The following is a 20,523-nucleotide window of genomic DNA, read 5'->3' on the forward strand; positions in this document are numbered from 1 at the left end:
CTTAATATATAAATCACATCTAACGGTTCGGATTAACTATTCAGACTTTGAAAACGAAGAAAAATAATAGGGTGCATTTGGGTGCACAAAAATTTGGGTGCATTTGAACCCTCTTTAAAAAAATATAAAGTTTGGTCTGGAAAATACATTTTCATATGGAGATCATGTTATGCAATTCATATCAACTGTTTGGACTTTAAAACCGAAGATATGAATTCAAAGCACGGACCGACCCGTGCTTTGCAAAGTACCCTGGCCTCATTTATTAGCACTTGGATATGTAATTTCCATTTCCTTTCCTAAAAATAATAATCATAATCATAATAATAATAATAATAATAAGCCAAGAGTAACATTTACAAGCAATATTTCAATCTAATAGAATTTAAAACAGTTTCAAATTCATTAAACCCATGTAAGGCACCACTATCCTTCCACCGTATCAACCTAACATAAAGATCTGCCATGTTTTCTCGATCAAAATCCTGAAGCTCTAATAAAAAGTTTACACACCTAAACAAATAAGCACCTGAATTCCCCCTAAACCGACTCAAGTAAAGAAGCTTAGCATCATCACATTCAAATAAGTACATTGAAAGTTCTTCGATACTATCCAAAAGATTCAAAACAAACCTAGCTCCATCAATGGCCTGCTTTTTTGAAGAGGAATTGTTTGTCAAAAACACCGCATGGATATTCCTTGAATCGGGTATTTCTCCAGTAGTCGCATAATGTAGCAATAATTCAAACTCATGTTTATCCAAGGAAGCATGGCTACAAATTAGAATACCTAGAGGGATCTTATTATGTAGTACATTCTCATCAAAACATTGTCTCTGAAATTCTTTTAGCCATGTGGTTAGGTTGGGTTTTTCATATTCATCGATTTTTCTTATACTTAGCTTCTTAGTGCGGGTAATATACAAAGGCCTTTTGTTAGTCACCTTTGCATTTTTTACCCAGGATGTAGATAAAAGGGGTAATTGTTTTGCAAGAGAAGTAAATTTGGATTTGTCTATTGGGTTTAAAGTCCAAGCTATATATCGGCATGCTGCATAGATTAACTTGGTTTCATCTATTGATGCAGTTAATATTTCACCACATATAAATTTAGAAATATACTCTTCACATTCATCTCTATGGAAAAGTATGGCAGTTGCAAAGTAGTACCAATTCGGGAAATTAATTACCAAAGCCCTGCAAAGCATAAAAGATAGTATTATTGAATTTCCTGATAAAATATACCTAACGACTCCTATTTCTTCAAAAACACCAACACCCTTCACTCTACATTATAAGTGAAAGAAGGATACAGATGTTTTTCATGTTTTACAGAGGAATAAAGGATAGTCCCTCATCTAGAGGGCTATGCATGACATTTCTTATCTACAATGAGCATATAATATTGATATTTTCAAAGTTTTACCATTATCATGTGTTCATAAAAATCCACAAAAACAAAATTATTTTATAGAGAAACAGGCACTTCAGCAGAAGTTTACAATCAAGAGAAAATTTAGCGGTAAAAACAAATGTTACTGTTACCACACTAATCTGTACTAATTATTGCATCTGCTAAACTAGTAATGGTAATTCTCAAATGGTACCACAGTAAAAAAAAGGTAACAAATATTCTTACCAGGAAGAGTCATGATCTACCGTCTGGACTGATGCTTCCTGCTCAGTCTCAGAATTAATGCAAGAAAATAAATCAAGAAATGTTGCACAGGAAATGGGTCCCACCAGTATAGAAAGAAGCTCTCTATTCTTGTCAGGAAAATAGGTATATGTAGATGGGTAATTCAAACCCGTTTCAGTTATTACACCCCACCTCATAGGCCTCAATAAGACATCTAATATAGAACATACAATAGCATTTTGAAGTTCCAAAATTTTGCCGAGACCCCTGTACAGAATAATAACAAAATCAATATATGAACTAAATTCACTGTTCTTGTCAAACTAAACACAAAAGTTCTCTATATTTTGCATAGATAATGCTGAATTATATTTGTGAAAGGAGGTACATTCACAAACTTCTTATGTTTGCAAAAAGAAGCAAATTAACCAATTTAATGATTCTTCTGCCAAATGTTAACATAATTTACCCTCACTTTTAATTAGCTGCATGTCGCCATATCCCAATTCAGCAATTCAACCAAAATGAAAAACATTAACAAAAGAGAGAAAGGTGAAGATAATACTTACGTTTCAAGAAACCAGTAATGAAGCAAGGACCTAATCTCCATGATAATAAATGGAGAAGAAATCAAGCATAAAATCAGACCCCGCCAAGCTGGCCGATCATGTATTTCATTTTCCAAACAGATAAACGGACGATGTATAGCTTCATTTAGAATTTCAGAAATTTCATTTTTCAGAATTGATGGATCAAGATACCATAGGTAAACCCTGATAACACAAAAATTGTGAAATGAGTTTTTTTTTTATAAATGAAGGACTGAAGTATATCTAACTTTTTAACCTGGGAAAACTGCATCAGAATAGTGCAAAGCCTAATTGGCAGATAAGGTGTCAAAAGATTGTTTTAAGGCTCTCTTGCATTTCAAGTATGTTCTTTTCAGCCTTTAAGTTCATATTTATATTCCTAATACAATTATTTGCTTATGAGAGAATACCATACTTCAATGGGATTTCATTTTCAGTTTGACATGTCGCATCAACTAAATTGTGCTTCAATTCCGAAATCATTGACTTCATTTCAGGATCACTATTTTTAACTTCTCCTCCCTTTCCTTTTTTACATAGAGATGTTGAAACTGCCAGCTTTAGAATTGCACGTGACAATGCATGCAAAATATCTTCCTCTGTGCAATATACATTTCAAATTATAATCAGTACATAAGACGGCATTATTCAACAATTCAGAGTTAACTGGGGACCAAATACATAGTTACAGAATACTGACAGTCAATTTTGAAACTCATTGAAGAGTATGTTGATATTAGAATTTAAAATTAAAACAAATGAGTACCACAATGCCCCTTCAATCTTTTAATAGCATCTGCACATAATCGAATAATTTCACAACAGTCCATGGAGGAGACCGAGCTCCCAACATTGACTAACCCTAGTTCTGCCCAATCAGAAGATAAACCCTGGCAGGAGACTGAAGCGTTAAGAGCTGAAATAATTGTGCTGACAAGACATTTGATGCGGCTACCAAAAACCTGGTAAAAAAGTACAATTGTACAAATAGAATTTACAAGGAATTACATTGAGCACGATTATGATAGAACCTAAATCAATATAAAGCTAATAGTCAATGGTAATACATTTAGATGCTATTAGAAATAAAGAAATAAGCTCTATTTGAGACTCTAGTACTGATCATTTAACTTTCGATTAACACTTTTACTATAACAGATTTTGAATATATACATTCTCCAGATTAAGCCCAAATGGTAGTGGGAAAAACAAAACTCCCGCATTGTCGTTCACAAAATTTAACAACCACGATTGAAGGCTGCAATGTAGTAAAAATGAAAAGGTACCTCAGTGGAGTTGAAGCACATAAGAGAGAGAGCGGCGTCCAAAACCCTAGACCCAGGCTTTGCGGCATCGTCGTCGTTGAGAGAGGCGACGAGAGAGGAGAAACCGTCGGATGGAGGATCGAGGTCGGAGGTTAGTCTGGAAAATAGGCGAGTTATTTCGGGCAAATTGTCCATGGAAGATTTCACATGAGAAAATTAAAAATGGCGGGACACAGAATCTCGCTAATAAGTCGCTAGGGCTGGAGTGTTGGAGTGCTTATCCTCTGAGATATCTCAAATTTTGCATGACTGACGTGTCCGGTGCCTATTCGGAGGTGATGTAGGGGGTCAGTATTATGTATGCTTTAAGATTCGTGTAGAACGTATTTAAACGGTTGGGATTTCCCATAATGTCACGCAAAGTTTGAGATATCTCAGAGGATACGAAGTGTTGAGGCCAAAGGATGACTGGGATCTTTTGCGGGAGATACAAGAAACGAAAGATATAGCGAGCTTCTGTTACCCTGATCATGGAGTTCTCGGTTTCTGTGGGGACCAATGTGTAGAGGAGAAAAAATGACACAGCGGAGCCGATTATGTCACGGAATATCAGAGACAGAGACGGATGCAGAATTTTCATCATAGTAGAGCAAATAATTATTGAATCAAATTTAAATATCTAATTGAATTTAAACTCATTAGATAATCGGATATCAGATAAAACATGATAAAATAAACAACAAAAATAGTATTAAATTGAAACTTAAATATAACATACAACGAAAAGGGTTAATATGAAAAACATAATTAAAAAACCCATTAGATAATCAACTCATCAAACTACCAATTAAAACATGACAAAAAAAACAACAAAATAGTATTCATTTACATATCAAAAATAACAAAAATATTATCTTTCTACATATTAAAGACAACAAAGAACTAGATACTAGATAATTAAGTCAATAAAGAGAGTTTTCCTCTACGGGTCTTAACAGTTTGAAATTTTTGCATAATTATTTCATCATCGATGTGTTTAAACAACTCCCCAATTAAAGTAATTAACCTTCATTCATCAATTGATCTCTCATGACACTTCTTATAAAAATGGTTGAAGAAAACAAAAGAAAGTGCAAAAAGAAAAAACATGAAGAAAGAAAGAGAAAAGAAAGAAGAAGAAGAGATGAGTTGGAAATAGAGGCGTCTATTAATGCACAAAATGGTGAAGGAAAATGAAAGAAAAAGGATAGAAATGGATGTCTCCATTAGATGAAATGGAGAGGAGAAGAAAATGGGTTGCTCTTCTCATGTGTCTCATTAGATCTCACAAATGATCACATCTACTTATTTCTTTTTATTTTAGACTTGGTTCACAAAATTCATACATAAATTCTCTTATATGGTCTACATGAACCCAATCCAAATAAAAAAAATGAGCCTTGCTTCCTCAACAGCAAAGAAACTCATTTAGGGTACGAACAGTAAAAGAAAAAAAGTCGTCGGTAGAGAGAGGGAGAAGAGAAAAGGGAATTCTGATGCTAATTCCTTGCAGCCTCTGGAAGAGAGATGAGAAGAGAAAACTTATTACAAGCTAAGGGTAGGGCAAAGACTCACAATCTAGTTTCTATAAAATTAATTTTGGATTTTCAGGTTAGAGTTGCCCTACCTTGTAGTGAATTGGATCTGTCAGTGACAGTTATGGCATGGAACGGCACGGTATGTGTCTTGGTTACGTGACATTACTCGTGTGTCTCTTGCCGTGATAGCTGTGATCATTTTTAGAAAATTTGACACGTCATGCGAAATATTTAGTCATGACACGTGGTCACGTGAGTCACGTGTAATTAGAACTGTTATATATTGACAAAATGGTGTTATCTTGAATAGGGGTGCACAAAAAAAAAAACTCATGACTCATAACTCATTCGAAATCAATTCGGATTCAACTTGCCAACAACTCGAGTTGAAACTGACTCGAGTCAAAACTGACTTGAGTTCATTGGCTCGAGTGTCTCACGAGTTGAATCCAAGTTGCCTCCAACTCAGCTCGGAATCAGCTCGGTTGACTCATTGACTTGATAAACTATGTAATGTTTTGTTAGACTTTGTACTATTTAGTAATTTGACAAACTTTGTACTATTTAATTTTGTTTTTGTCAATGTTTCATTATGTAAAGTTTTAAATTGTGTACTATTTGGATAAACTATGTACTGTTTATTTTGTCATATTTTGTTTTAATTATTTTTAATTTGATAAACTATGTAATATCTACAAGTCACGGGTCGACCTAATTTGACTTGAGTTATTCGCGAGTTGAATCCAATTTAAGATTTCTGACTTGAAACTGGATTAGCAACTCAAACTCAATTCAACTCATGAGTTCAAATCCAAATTGCTTTCAACTTGGACATAACTCAGCTCATGAGCAGCTCTAATTTTGAATAAACTGATCTAAATTATAACCAAATAGTCATGCGAGTCACGTTTGGTCACGACACGTTTAGTACAATGTGTCTCGCATGACGTTTAGTACGACATGACGCTATACATGAAAAAATAACTTGATCACAGCACGCCACAATACGAAATCAAAATTACAGCACGACGGGGTATGGTTTTTCCCCTCTAGCCTCAATTATTAGAACTTTACTGTTTCATATTATCTCAAAAACGGTTTGTAATAGCAAAGAGAGCCATTATTATTTGTGCTTTGAGATTCATGCAAAGTTAAACGAACGGTTCGGATCTACTAAATTATAAAATATAATTTTCTTTTAGGTACCTGGGAGGATACGGATTCACCAGTGTCTGGGAGCAAAATTAGGATACATCAGTATCACGGCCGGGTGGAGAAACCAATTGACAAATTTAATATTAATATTTTTTTTAAATTATTTTTTTAAAAAGATAACTAATGATAAACTTAGACATATTCGTAGGTTTTGATGATGATTTTACTTCTGTTTATTTGAAAAAAACGAACAAATGCAAATTGTGCTTCGAAAGCTTTCCAGAAGATTTTTGTGAAACTTTTTTTTTTTTGATACATTTTGTTTCCATTTAGCACAAACGAATTCATGAGCAAGTCGATGATAATATGAGATAATAATATGTTTGATTTTGGTGATTATATGACTGAAAATGTTGTTTCGCCTTCATTGATTAAAAATATTAATAAAAGAGCACAAAATGTGCTTTAAATGCATTCCAGCTGATTTTTGTGTGTAATATATTATTTATCTTTTCATTTAGAATAAAAACAATTTACGAGCACGTTGATTATTTTACTTAGTAGATATAAGTAAGGTTTTGTATTTATATGGCATGAAATGCGATCTTTATGGATTAAAAACGCGATTTAAAGAAAGCAATATGCTTAAATGCATTGGAGTTGTTTTTCTTTTTTAAATATTTGATGTAATTTTGTCATTTAGCAGAAGCAAATTCAAGAGCATGAGATGATAATACGTAGAGATAATTTATCGGTTTTGGTGATTATATGACTGCAAATGTGGTGTCATCGATTAAAAACATGGAGAGAAACACACGGGCTATAAATATATTACAAAGACTTGTGCGTAATATGTTATTTATCTTCTAACTCAAAAAATTATTAGCATGCCGATTGTTATATTTTGAAGATTTTTCTGGATTTTTGTGTTTATATAACATGGAATTAAGGCCTTCATGAATTTCAGCAGTTTATATTGCAAAATATTCAATGGATCTTTCTCATTTAGCACAAACAAATTCAAAAGCACGCGGATGCATATACTGATAATTTATCAATTTTGTGAACTACACGACAAAAATATATGATCTTATTAATTAAAATTTATAAATAAAGCGCATAACGTGATGTAAATATATTCTAACAAATTGTTGTCCATTATCTGTGAAATATTTGTTCTATCCGTATCCAATCATTACATTGACGACACTCTAGTTTCAGAAAAAAAAAAATTTAGAAACTTACTAAAAATATATTCAGAACAAGAAAGTGTGTTTTGGTTTTCAATTCCATAGAATGACTGAAGCATTGATTCTAGGATTTAAAGAAAAATTAATAAGAGTGATGCTTCTGTGCATACAAGGACCTATTTGTAAAATGAATATATTTTTATTTTCAATGTTCAAACAGTCGATCCGAACCGTTCATCTTGTTCTCCATATTAATATGTGCTTGGAGACCAAATTTTACATTTTTCTGAATTTGTTTACTATTTATTAAGATGGGTACAAAATTCAATGGTCTGAATTTGATATTTTTTGTACCCATCTTAATAAATAGTAAAAAAATTCAGAAAAATGTAAAATTTGGTCTCCAAGCACATATTAATATGGAGAACAAGTTGAACGGTTCGGATCGACTGTTTCAACTTTGAAAATAAAAATATATTGATTTTACAAATAGGTCCTTGTATGCACAGAAGCATTTGCCAATTAATAATATATGTCTGAATATGCTCCGAGTTGAAATTATCTTGTGGATCCATATTCGGATAATTATTAAATTAAGAGAAAAATATTATCCTCTGGATTGAAATTCCTAGATTATCTCTGCACTGGTTCGAGTCTGCTTTCTAAACTGATTTTAACTGTCCGCAAACTGTCTTATTTATCCCAATTTCTCACCCGTTCTCTTCTTCTCATTTTCCTCCCTTCTCAACTAACTTCTTTTTCTGCAAGAATATGAATTTATTAGAACGATCACAATAAATTTTTATCTACTCGGAAGTGATTTTTAAATAGTGATCAATAACTCATATCTAAATTATTTTTATTGTAAGGCTCCTGCTCAAAAGCTCACAGATATATTTGATTGTTTGTTTATTTTAGACGTAATATATGATGATGCCTACATGCTATAGGTTTCAGGTTCATAATTAAAAAAAAAGAATCAAACTAAATTCCCTCTTTTCTCCGATCGGGCGATGGCATTGTGAAATCCACTCAGTCCTCCGCTAAGCAGCATGTGAGAAAAAGAGAGTTGTCTATCAACAGCAACGAGGACAGTGAAGTACTGAATCATTTGAACAATAAAGAAGGTAGCAGTGGTGACGCACTACAGCTTCGTTCCTCTTATGATTATAATAGAGATGAATTATGTGGTGATGCACTACAACTCTACCAAAACCTAATTCTCTAAAATCTCAAATCCTCGCTATTTCCTTTTTCCCTTTATTCGATTACTTTTGATTTCTAGTTTTTTTTTTTTTATTTGAAAATGAGGATCAGATTTATTGTTAATTTATCTTTTTATTTCACTTTATTGTTTATCAGCGAGAATGAGAAGATCACTACTTGAGGTAGATTACTACTTGAGAATCAAGTCTGGGTCACTTTTTCGTTGCAATTCTTCTATGATTTTGGATTAATTGAGGCATAGTCAGTTTGATTTTGGATTATTTGTTCGTTCAGTCTTAAACTGGAATAAGTTTGTATAAATTTAAGTTGACTGAACGATCTTTGCTATACCGAATGTTATATGAACTAGAAGCCTCATTGACACTCTTTGTCACTTGACCTCAGATCTACGACCATGGCCAGAGATGATCGACCGCTCCGCCATCTCCCGCTCTGCGTCCCTCTCGCCTTCGTATGAAACCTGCTCTACTGCTGCGTGAACTACACCGCAATTGTTAGTCTCTCGCTGAATAAAACAATGATCATTTCTGATATTATGGTGCTTGTACCAGTTTGATTTCAATTACTTTCTATTGTTTTTCCAAAGCTCTTCCTTATACTTCATTGAGCATATCAAGGAAAATAATATAAAGTGATTAATTAGATTCTAATAATTCCGCGAATGCGTAAATGGAGCGGATATCTGAAATCGAAATATTTTAGTCTATTTTGCTGCTTCAATCCGCTTTTTTCTGTTTCCAGAGCGAAATTGACATATATATCCATTCCAACTTCATTTTAGTCTTACTTAGTGGACTAAAATATTGATGCTGGCCCGATATTTCATTTTTATTTATTTATTTATTTATTTTTAAACACTGTACTTCATGAGGAAAATGTTGGAATTTGCGCAATCCACGTGACCATAGCTTTATATTTCAGAAACCATCCATCCATTAGCTGCCATGTCACCAATAACTTTTCTTCTTCTCGTAGTTTTTATGTCTCGTTATGGTCATATTTAGTTGGAGTAAGTGGTGTACTCTATTTTTAAAATGTCAAATAAGGTGTAAATTTAAAGAAGTAAGGTGGAGTAACATTTGAATTAATTGAGATTAAATTATTTTACTTGTGGATTCCATAATTAGATTAATACAATATTATAATTTTTTCTCTCTTCACGAGCTTACTCCACCAAACTTCAATCAACCTCCAACTAAACATAATTATTTTAATCTATCTTAGCTTAGAGTAAGAAATTTAATTCGAATTAACTCTACTCCACAACCAAACATGACCTATAAGAAATGATTTGTTTAGTGAGAATTGCTTCAGGTACTCATTAATGTACATAAAGATGGCTGAATAAATTTTTTAATTTTCTGATTTTTCTTTTTGAATTTTCTTAATTGTTGTTTGTATTTTTTAAGCTCATATGAGTTAATTATTCAATAATTATTCATTTTGTATTCATATTCATAGATTATCTGTTCCGTGTCTATATCTATTTAAAACAAATTGTATTTAAATTTTAATATTCATTTATTATCTATATTTATATTCGTATCCACATCCATTCATTAAAAAGTGGATACGAATTTGATATTATTCACTCCTTTTTTCTGTTTACACTCCTAGTTCTTTGATAGATCATTTTGGATTTTCTGTAGCCCAAGAATACTTTGATAAATAAAACACTCTTTCTTGTTTCCGATAATCTTTTTATTAAATTTCCAAACATCAAAAGATTCTGCTGTAGTTTTACTCGTCAGTTCGAGCAATTTTCAACTTTGAACGTCTCCAGTCCAGACGAACTGGAGAATTTCCTTTTGAAACATTTTTTTTTTTTAATCTTGGCAAGGCTTTGAGAAATAAATTGATCTCTAATCCGTTTGAATTGAGCAAAAATAGCACTAATTTGAGAATAACACTATTTTTTTAAGCTATTGGATATTTAAATGGAATAAAAATAACACTAATTCACTATTTTTTTTATTTGTCTTGTATGAATTAGCTCAATGTTGTACTAATTCAATTAAAAGTTGAGTTTACTATTTTTTCAAAGTTGAAATTAGCTCTGTTACATCATGAATCGTTCAGCCGTCACCGCAGGAAGAAACTAAAGCTTAAAAAGGAAGCTATGTCCACAAAGAAAAAAAAGACAAAAGATGAAAAGAAGGTTTTGAGAAACCTGCGACAACTTCCCATGAACTAAACCGTTTATATGATAATAGATATTGTTCAAATCATATTCTACGAACAATCAACAATCCGTAAGCCAGCATGCATTTCTAAACAAAGATTAATAAAAAAAAAAATCGCTAAGCCGCATCAAACGGCCAATAACAGTATCCAAATTTATCTTTCAAAATTCAAACCAATAAGTTTTCTGATCGATTATTTATCCGATTTGAGCAAAGTTGGGCTACATAACAAAAGAAAGGCATAAAAAAAACTACCAAACTACCCTGAATGAGAATTACTTTTTCACTTTGGTCCTTACTTGGAAGGGACTTCCTTATTGCCACTTCCTTTCGATCCTGACATCGCGGCGGTGGCGGCAGCTGCAGCAGCAGCAGCAGTCCCCAACTTGACCCCACCGGCAGCCTTCATTGCACCAGCAACCTTAGCAAAAACAGCTATGCCTCCGACAAGTATGGCCCGCATGGCAACCATAGGATTTACCTCCATTGTTTCTGCACCAGTTGATACAACAAAGGATGATCAGTTTTGTTAAATGGGAGGACTCACAAAAGTCCCCCTCAAAGCATCGCCGAATATGCAAAGAACCCCTTGTAGTTTGTAGTGTTTGTAAAAGTAGCCCCTAGATTTTTGGAGATATTTGAAATGAGGTTTCTATCATAGTCCACTTATAACACTGCTAGTATAGCTGGAATACTGACAAGATCAAACCTTAAAAGAAAATTTGAATACTTCTCAGAAATTTGAAGTTTGATTGATTTAATGCCTCCCAGCACAAAATTTTTTCATTAGATTTAAATACAGACAGCATTGTTTTATTATGGTGAGATTTTGTGAATTTATCATTCTCAACTCCTTTATTACAAAATGAGGATGAAAGACTAAAACCTAAGCCATGCACATACCATTGTTGAATTTTCCCACAATATCATAGTTTTTTTTTTTGCAATATTGAAAAAAGCTGGAACACTTTTGCAAAATCTGGTCAAGGTCAGGGCTTCTTGAAAGTATAACATAATTTGCAGAAGTTTTACCAAAAAAAATAAAAATAAAAATTGATACTATGCCTCTTGAAAGATGGCACTCCACATGATTCACAGAACCAGTTTTCAGTATATTTACATACAATCTGCTAGTGGTACTTATCATTACAGCTCTAACAAATAATTTATGTTTTTCCATTTATCATTGTTTTTTCTTTATATAGAGAACTCAATTTATATGTGAAATAATTCTACACTTGAAGGTCTTCTTTCCCTTCTTTAATGAAATCGAATAATTTTCATACTTGATTGCACATATAAGGATAAATCAGGCCAAATTAGGGATGTTCAAGTACAACAACCTCAGTAAACACCCGATACATGACATATTTCAACTTATAAGGGCATTTATACAAGGAGAAACTTAGTTTCAAGACTTCGTATGTAAAATAAAAAATGCCCATAAATTTCTGCCACGATTACTTTCAACCTGAGTTCTGTTAGTTCGGTTCTATTTCGTCCTTTTCAGCTTTTGAGCTGCTATTATGTCTATCAATTCACCATGATCATAACATCCTTGATTCATGTTTTCTCCCCAGACTAAAAAACCAACAAATAACCCTTGTTCCAATAGACGAAGCCAGAGTCCATTGTTCGAGAATCTATCTATGGGCACCGCAGGATCCAATTATTGAGCGATTTTCCAAATTTACTAAATGGTGGGTTTCGGTTTTAATTTTAAGTGAAAGAACGCTTGAGTCGGAAGAGACTCACCTTATATCCGAGTTACGGCGATTTGTCTTTCCTTCTTTCAATCTGTTTGCGACTGACTGCTTCTTCGGATTTGAATTTTACCAACTCTTCAAAAGGGAAAGCGGTTGATCGGAAGAGAAATTTGGGTTTGGGGTAGCGTGGAGGAGGAAGAAGATGGGTCTAACGGGTGGAATCCGAACATCCCACAGGGTTATGGAGTTCGAATCCAGTGAAGTAACCCAAAAGTTGGATTTTGGATCTGGACCGTCCGATTCGAATCCGTCATAATCCATCCGAAGTGGAGCGCACACATCTTGAGCAATGAATTTGAATCCCGATGTGATCTCAAGCGAAGAATTCGAATCGGACGGTGTCAATCCAAAACCCAAAAATTGGGTTACTTTAGGGGATCTGGACCAGGGTTATGAACAGGCTGCCGAGGATGGGAACAACTTTTTTGGGCCGTTGATTTAGAATAGGTTGGACCAGCTTTTACTTCTTCTTTTTAGTTGGGCTATCGTTTTTTAATTTTAACCAAAAATATTATAAAAAATTAAATAAATTACTTTACCCTATAGTTAATATTTTATCTAGTTGGGTTAATATTTATTTAAGAATAATATAGATAAATAATATTAAATAAGTAGTACGATGTGTTATCAAGAGAGACGGACGGATCTATAGTTTACAAATGATGGTGAAATTGACCATCATTTTTTTTTATTCAAAATAACATTTACTTGGGTAGTATTTGTTCCTTGTTGTCTCAACACAAACTGTAAAGAAAATTGAAAATTGACCCCATAATTTTAATAAAAATATTTATCATGACCTCCATAATTTACAAATAGGAGATTCATACTATAATCATTATAGGTTGTAATGTCAACCCCCAATAAAAAAATATTGTGCCTCTACCCTTGAAGAGAGGAAGAAATAAGTTTGTGAGGGATAAAAACGTTAAAAAATTTAGTCAGCTGTGCAAAAATGCTTTGATGAAACTAATAGATGCGGGTACACTGGAATTCGTAATGCAGAATTAATCCGGAGCGTCTGATTTGTGTTTGACACGAACATGAAAGATGCTCGTGCATTTAATTTTGGATCGAATTAGTCTGAATTATGATGATACGGTCGTCTGTAGGGATGCTAATGAGTCGAGCTGGCTCGCGAATCAATGAGTTGAGCGGTTCAATATTTTACAGATTCAAAATTGAAAAAAAGCTCAAACTCGACTTAGCTTGATTTTGAAAGAAAAAGCTTGACTCGGCTCGGCTCGCGAGCCGGTTCATATATTTACTTATTTTTCTAAGTTTATTTTGAAGCTGTTGTTTTTTGTTATTTTTCTAGATCAATTAAAACACACTTGTCTTCAAATTTTGTAACTGAATTTCAGAAAGAATGGCATTCACAAAAACTGCATCGATTCCACTCTGTCACATATTAATTGTCAATTAACTTATAAGAGTGGTTTCTCTTAAATTTTTGTATCCACATTAGTATATAATATAGACTCAGTCTTTTAAAGATTGTTTTTTGCATATGTCACTAGCAAAGAGCTGATTTTTCCACCACTTTCACATTTTTTTTCACTGGTTTCAAATTTCAAATGTTTTCAAATTTCAATTTTTTTTCACTGATTGTTTTTTGCATATGGTGGAATTGATGCAGCTTTTGTGAATGTCATTTTTTCTATAATTCAGTTACGAAATTTGAAGGAATGTGTGTTTTGATTGATCTAGAAAAATAATAAAAAACAACAGTCTGAATATAAACCTAGTAAAATAAGTAAAAATATGAGCCGGCTCCCGAACTGACTAGTCAAACCAAGTGTTTATATGAACTAAACTGAATCAAGCTTTTTATTTCAAAATTGAACCAAATTAGAGCCGAATCATCCTACTTCAGAGCCAAGCATAATTTGAGCCGCATCTTAATCGGGCCCTAGCCGTCCGTGATGCATTAACTCAAAAAGTTAATTTGAGTTAATGCAGAATGTGCGGACTCGGTGCATCTTAGGTCGGGTCCCACTTTCTGTGCTTCCTTACACAGACTCTCCAAGAATTGCTACAGAAAATCGGACTCCTCTCCAAGGGTTTTGAGATTTACCAGCTTCTCTTCTCGTTTCTCACTGTAACATTTCGTCAAACACCTAGTAGCATCCATCGTTTCTTCCTCACCTTTTCTCAATCCATGGAGGCTCTAAGGTCGCTTTTCACAAAGCTTGCTACTACTCACGGAGAGAAAGTAGTCCATGTCCTTCTTCTTGGCTCCATGGTGGCAATAGGGTTTCGGTCAGACGAACAACAGAAGGAGATCGAGTCGCTGGAGGCGGAGAAGGCGGCGCTGCGCGCCTCCAACACCGCCGCTTCCACCGCCATGTGGTCGTGGCGAGAGGAGCTCTTTCGCCTCGCCGAGTCTGACAGTCGGATTATCTCTGCCTCCCGCATCCGTGCCATTTACGGCGAGGAGGAACCCACTCCAGCCACATCTTCTCCATCCATTGATGCTACAGGTTAGTCTGGTTATTTCTTTATCCATCTCTGTTTCGCTTTTTCCTTGTTATATATTGTAGTTAGAGATAGGTTCAGTTTTCGGTGTCCCAACTATGCAATTGGAATCAGAAGTGATGTGTAGGTGTAGTCTTGGATCTGCTTTTTGTGCCGATCACCATGCGACCAGTATAATAAATGCTGTTACCATGCATTAGTGCCCCAAGTTAGCATAGGATTGTAATGCTTATACCAGTGTGCTTCCAGCACTGTATTCTGTACCAATGGCCACAGCTCGTTGACCTTTCCAGGGACCACATTTGTATTGGGATCCAGTACCGTAATCACCCATAGTTGAGGGTGACCAGTTGAGCTGGTTCTATTGAGTCTTGTATTTCAGTGGATACATTTCTGGTCCTTTATTTTTCACTCTTCATCAAAAAGTAGTATTTGAGGGGTCTAACACAATTTACATTTTCATCTTGAATTGTTACAGGCATTGCAATTGTTCTGATAGAATTAGATATGTAATTGTAAAGTTTATCAGATTAATTAGTGCACGGTACCACTTCTGCTGGTTGTAGGTGTTACCTAACCTAACTTGTCAACTCTCAGGTCAAATCAGGTGCCTTTGGTTAATGAGAACTTATTATGTAAACTCCTATATTTTGTTTTTCAATATAAAAAATAGAGAAGAGAACAAATCAAAGTACAATTTGTCAACTTATGCCATTCCGAATTTTTTTCTTATATATCACATATGGGATGACCAGTTTATTTTTGTACATGTAGGTACTTCAGGCAACGTCACTACTGACCCAGTTCTAGTCTCATAATGTCTCAGTTTCATTTTTTTTTTTTAGTACCTTTTTTGGCTCGACAAAGTTTAGTCACTGTGTCAGAGGGTGACAATGTAAACTGCAATTCCCCATTTTTTAATAATTCAATAAAGCCTTTTTTTATCTTTGATTGGTGACTGAATGCTTGTTGTTTAAATTTTCCTGAAGAATTTTCACTCCGCAATTTACAGTCCATTTTTTTGTTTTATTGTGAATTACATCATTTAACATGATGAAATTTCTAGTGTAAACACAACCACAAGCACACAAATATTTTGGTATTACCCCAAAACACAGAAATATTTGTGTTACCCCAAGCACACTCAGTAATTTCTTTTCGCCATTATATTATATTTTTTTTAGTTACATGTTTTATTTTAAAAATTGCAAATAGGAAGTGATTATATAGGTGAATAAATTTGGTATATCGTTCTTATTCTAGCAGGGTCTTGTAAAATAAACAATGCACCAATCCATACTCAAGAAAAATGCTAAAAAGTAATGCTTGAATTTCTTTTATTTTTTTTTGATAGAATTCGGTGATACCCCACCTATTTTATTGAATCAGAATAAAAGATCTGGTACCAAACAACTGGTACAAGATCTCAAGTACAATCACAAGTACATCCGTATGTTATTACAAATATAGAACTGCTAACAATCTATCTAACAAAACTGGAAGCATCCAGAGGTACAATATTGCTTGAATTATATCAATCTTGAAAGTTGAAATGGCATCATCCACTTGCCATATTCCAATTGTTTACAGTCACTTGAGCAAGTGTACACATAAAATTAAAATGCCCCGCAAACATATACACAACATTGAAAGGGCAAAAGTCACTCCTATACAAACAATGGAGGCTCTTAAAGGTCAGGTATTGGATTTCAAAAAAGTCTGGTTTCATTTTCTACAATTGATACTAAAAGCTATATGTTACCTATCAAAAAGATGCACTCTATATAACCACTAGTTGGAAAAGGAAGTAGTTTTCTTGCAGTACAACTGAAGTGCTTTCGACCGGTTCAATTGATTTGCAAAACTCCTCAAATCGGCCTTCTCACATTCTAATGCTCTCCTCTGTGCTGCCAACTCCTCTAACCTTTTCCTCTTAATAGAATCGATGACATCCACTTCTTGAACTGGTGTTGTATTAGACCCCGAAGAAGATGATTGCTTGTAAGATCCTCTTGAAGATAAAATCTCCTCCAAGGAACCACTTGAAGACCTTAGCATTTCTTCGCTTCCATCTATTTCTTCATGATTGTGTGATTTTTTCTTTAACATGAACTTTGCCAGCTTGTTGAAAAATTCAGGGCCTTTGCTTTGGTTTTTCTGTCTACCAGTTGTTGATGAGGGTGTTGTTGGCTTACTATTTGCCCAAGCCTCATCTAGCAAATTACAAGGGTACTCCTGGTCATTTTCAGAAATTGAAATTGCATAATCTAGTATGAGATTTTTGGCCTTGTCTTTGGACTCCTGTGAAAGGTTATTATCGAGATCTTTTGCCGATTTGCCTGAGGAAGGGTTGAAGTTTCTGAGTTCATAACGGAGGCATGCATTGACCCATCTGAGGTAAACCAACTCCTCATTGTCCTTTGAACTATTCAACTTGTGAGTTTCTATATCCGTGCTCAATTCTTCATTAGCTAGTTTCAAGCATTCAACCTCTTTCAACGCTTCTTCGGCCTACATTTGACATATATACCATTAAAAGATACAAAACTGTTTGGTGTAGTCCGAATGATGTAATGTAATTCCTTTAAAAGATTCAAAGAATTTGACCTCTTTTAATTCCGTTCAATTCTACTCATGCATGTTCATACTGCTCAGTTTGAAATTTCAAGAATATTACGACATTAAATGAAATTTTAGTATCTCAATTGCATTATAATTACCTCTGAACTCTTTTCTAGTGCTAGTTCCAGTTTCTTCAAAAGCTCTGAATTCTCACTCAAAAGCTCTGAATTCTTCTTCTGAAGAGTTGCGACTTTATTCTCTTGGTCAATCAACTTCCGCAATTTATCTTCATGCAAGATGCTAACCTTCCTATGAAGACCAACAAGTATTCCATTTTCATCCTCCACTTCCTTTAATTTCTTCTTCAAGGTTTTAATTTTCGTCTTCGAATCCTCTTCATTCGCTTGCAAACGTTGGTTGTCGATCTTCAAAGTTTCGATTTTCATATTGTATATCTTTGCCTCGACTTTGCATATCTTTATTTTGCTCTCAAGCTCTCTAATCATATTCTCTTGCTCCCGCATGCCTTGATACTTGGAGAGTTGCTGCTCCAGGCTCCTTTCCCTCTCTTGCAGAGAGACAATCATGTTAGTTAATTGTAGTATCTGTTCATCTACCGAGGTAACCTCCTTGTCTTTTGTGGTGTTCAGGATCTTTGACGCTGACTTGTGATTTCTATCTGGCAAATCGAACATTGCTTCTTCGTTTAATCGGCATTTATTTTTTGTGCTTGGTTCTGTGGCAGTGTTGTTTATGCTAGTGATGGATGAACTTGTGGCAGAGGGAGATGCTGAGGTGGACCTGGTTATACCCTTGTTGATCTTTTCCAAATCCGTGTCCTTCTAAAGACAAAAAAATTAAAATACAATAAATAGCAAGTTAAAAATGATTCGAAATTGATTTTCACATAACACAGCTTCTATATATTATCTTCTTTCGTTCTATGGTTAATTTGAGGTTATTAGTGATAATGACTTGATAATTCCTTTTTAACCTTTTCATAATTCGGCTCGATTAACATTGTTGTGGTATTGATTTGGTTGATCAATTGATCTCTTTTAAGTAAGATAGATTCCTGCAAATCATTTATTAACATATTTTGAAATGATGGCATCGTTATTGCCAATAGAATAGGCTACTGTTGAAAAAAAAAACTAGAATAAAAGAATGTAGAATTACATTTTTGTCGTGTGATTCTTCCTTGACGGCTGGACGAATTCGCCATGACCTGAACTGAGATAGGAGGAAAACAGGAAAAGAAAATGCAATTACAATACTAAGCTTCAAAATAAGCGGTTTCACTTCTCGCCCTTTTGTTAGAAACTCCATCTCTACAAAGTTATCTCTGATCTTAGTAAAGCTTATGCCAAATCTGCAAGAACTTGAGGAAATGCTGTTTCTTGCTACTCTTTTTTCTTGGAAAAGAGTAACAAACTCAAATTATGAAGAGAGAGAGAGAGAGAAGTTGAGTTTTGTGTATCTTCAATTTGGTTTATATAAGATATTGTCTTTATTAAAGTCTGCTCTAGGTTGCCAGCTGAATAAACATCGAAATAGCTTAGCTTTTCCCCTTGGTATGAACCTCTATATTGAGTAAAAAAACTGTCAACTGTTGTCCTTTCTAAATTTAGAGAAGATAATGTTGTTTTGTAGATAAAAGCTAAACGGTGTCAGATGCAAAACATAACACTCCGCAAATTAGTTGGTAGTTGATACCGAATAACTATACATCGTAACCAACACTTCTGTATTTGGAAAGTAGATATCACCATCACCATTTCTATAAGGGGTGTTGAGATTTAAGAACATGTTTAATTACATACTAAAACTAGGCAGCTACTGATATTGTATACAAGGGGTATTCAGATCATGTTTTATATTAGTTTTGTAGATGCATCGCTAGCTCATAGAAACTATCATACATATTATTGCGGGAGGTTCTGTTGTAATTGCATCAGAAAAAGAAAAAAATAAAAACATTTCATAGAAGCTTGGGTAGTCAAAACTCATGTCTCTTAAAAGCTATCAATTCAATTACTTGCACAATGAATCAGGAGCGGATCTAAAGTCAAGCCAAGGAGTGCTTAGTCACTCTTATGATTTTAAATTTACAATCATATATCTTAAAAATTTATTTAAATTTTTTTAGTTATATAGTTCAGACCTCCTCATAAAATGTCAAGTGTGTTGCAGCTTAGTGGTTGAAGGTTAAAACTCCAATTTATGGCTGTGGAGACTTTGAGTTCAAATTCTAGCCATGCATTACACATTTTAATTTTCAGGCCCCTAATCTAAATTTTCTAGTTCCGCCCCTGCAATGAATGAACCATGAACAAAAACTTAGTGAAGTGCAGCTCACTCCTGAAGAAGGTAAAATTAGGCGACAGAGGGATCGTACTGGCATTTTTACTACAAAATATATTTTGTATGAATGACTAGCCTTTGGAGTTGTCACTGTACAAGATAATTTTCAGATTTGACAATCACCATTGCCTCTTAATTTGTGGTATCCTCATAAAAAAAAAACTAATTTAACCAACAATGCCTAATACAAAAGGGTTGGCAGGGTGTTCCTACTTGCCAATTTTGTGATCAGTTAGAGAGTGTAGATCATTTATTTGTGCAAGTCACTACAGTCTACAGCCAGGCCTAAATGGAACTGGTGATTAAACCATAGGGACATTTTGGTCAACTAGACCTCTTTAGATAATATGTGGACCTTTATGGCTCAACTTGGGGGCAGCTCTCAATTAGAGTGGCCGACTGACATCTGTGGGTTTTTTTTTTTGTAATTACACACTTCCTAAGGGCTAAAATATAACATGTAGTGGAAGACTAGGACTATGCAAATTAAATACTAGTCTGAACCAGACTTTATTTGGTTGGGTTTT

General features: G+C 34.2%; 3 protein-coding genes and 2 long non-coding RNA genes across 5 annotated transcripts; 2 read left to right on the forward strand and 3 right to left on the reverse strand.

Annotated features, from left to right (window-relative positions):
- Positions 1-330: 330 nt before the first annotated feature.
- Positions 331-3,746, reverse strand: LOC144564240 (acyl-CoA synthetase family protein). Its single transcript, XM_078313821.1, has 6 exons — positions 3,516-3,746; positions 2,996-3,191; positions 2,645-2,828; positions 2,209-2,412; positions 1,640-1,906; positions 331-1,197 (listed from the first exon to the last, which is right to left on the reverse strand). The coding sequence occupies exons 1-6, from the start codon at positions 3,687-3,689 to the stop codon at positions 357-359; spliced, it is 1,866 nt and encodes a 621-aa protein (XP_078169947.1). The 5' UTR covers positions 3,690-3,746; the 3' UTR covers positions 331-356.
- A 7,247-nt stretch (positions 3,747-10,993) lies between these two features.
- Positions 10,994-12,753, reverse strand: LOC144564868 (uncharacterized). Its single transcript, XR_013514765.1, has 2 exons — positions 12,582-12,753; positions 10,994-11,318 (listed from the first exon to the last, which is right to left on the reverse strand). It is a non-coding gene; the product is annotated as an uncharacterized LOC144564868 (long non-coding RNA).
- LOC144564869 (uncharacterized) lies at positions 11,327-12,663 on the forward strand. Its single transcript, XR_013514766.1, has 2 exons — positions 11,327-12,526; positions 12,557-12,663. It is a non-coding gene; the product is annotated as an uncharacterized LOC144564869 (long non-coding RNA).
- A 1,892-nt stretch (positions 12,754-14,645) lies between the features above and the next one.
- On the forward strand, positions 14,646-16,033 carry LOC144564222 (uncharacterized). Its single transcript, XM_078313796.1, has 2 exons — positions 14,646-15,075; positions 15,845-16,033. Exons 1-2 carry the CDS (start codon positions 14,754-14,756, stop codon positions 15,886-15,888), a joined length of 366 nt encoding a protein of 121 aa, XP_078169922.1. The 5' UTR covers positions 14,646-14,753; the 3' UTR covers positions 15,889-16,033.
- An 828-nt stretch (positions 16,034-16,861) lies between these two features.
- LOC144563896 (uncharacterized) lies at positions 16,862-20,048 on the reverse strand. Its single transcript, XM_078313362.1, has 3 exons — positions 18,812-20,048; positions 17,791-18,474; positions 16,862-17,581 (listed from the first exon to the last, which is right to left on the reverse strand). Exons 1-3 carry the CDS (start codon positions 18,959-18,961, stop codon positions 16,862-16,864), a joined length of 1,554 nt encoding a protein of 517 aa, XP_078169488.1. The 5' UTR covers positions 18,962-20,048.
- Between the last annotated feature and the right edge of the window lie 475 nt (positions 20,049-20,523).

Source organism: Carex rostrata, chromosome 13 (genome assembly GCF_964058835.1).
Source record: "Carex rostrata chromosome 13, lpCarRost1.2, whole genome shotgun sequence".
Lineage (NCBI taxonomy): Eukaryota > Viridiplantae > Streptophyta > Magnoliopsida > Poales > Cyperaceae > Carex > Carex rostrata.

What these genes read in the sequence shown, in the direction of transcription:
- LOC144564240 (XM_078313821.1), bottom strand. Translation starts at nt 3,689, where the DNA reads ATGGACAATTTGCCCGAAATAACTCGCCTATTTTCCAGACTAACCTCC. An exon ending in TGTGCTTCAACTCCACTGAG is followed by an intron (nt 3,192 to 3,515) that starts GTACCTTTTCAT and finishes CTTTTTTACCAG; the next exon opens with GTTTTTGGTAGCCGCATCAA. An exon ending in CATTACTGGTTTCTTGAAAC is followed by an intron (nt 1,907 to 2,208) that starts GTAAGTATTATC and finishes TATTCTGTACAG; the next exon opens with GGGTCTCGGCAAAATTTTGG.
- LOC144564222 (XM_078313796.1), top strand. Translation starts at nt 14,754, where the DNA reads ATGGAGGCTCTAAGGTCGCTTTTCACAAAGCTTGCTACTACTCACGGA. An exon ending in TCCATCCATTGATGCTACAG is followed by an intron (nt 15,076 to 15,844) that starts GTTAGTCTGGTT and finishes TTGTACATGTAG; the next exon opens with GTACTTCAGGCAACGTCACT.
- LOC144563896 (XM_078313362.1), bottom strand. Translation starts at nt 18,961, where the DNA reads ATGGAGTTTCTAACAAAAGGGCGAGAAGTGAAACCGCTTATTTTGAAG. An exon ending in AAGAATCACACGACAAAAAT is followed by an intron (nt 18,475 to 18,811) that starts GTAATTCTACAT and finishes TTTTGTCTTTAG; the next exon opens with AAGGACACGGATTTGGAAAA. An exon ending in CACTAGAAAAGAGTTCAGAG is followed by an intron (nt 17,582 to 17,790) that starts GTAATTATAATG and finishes TGTCAAATGTAG; the next exon opens with GCCGAAGAAGCGTTGAAAGA.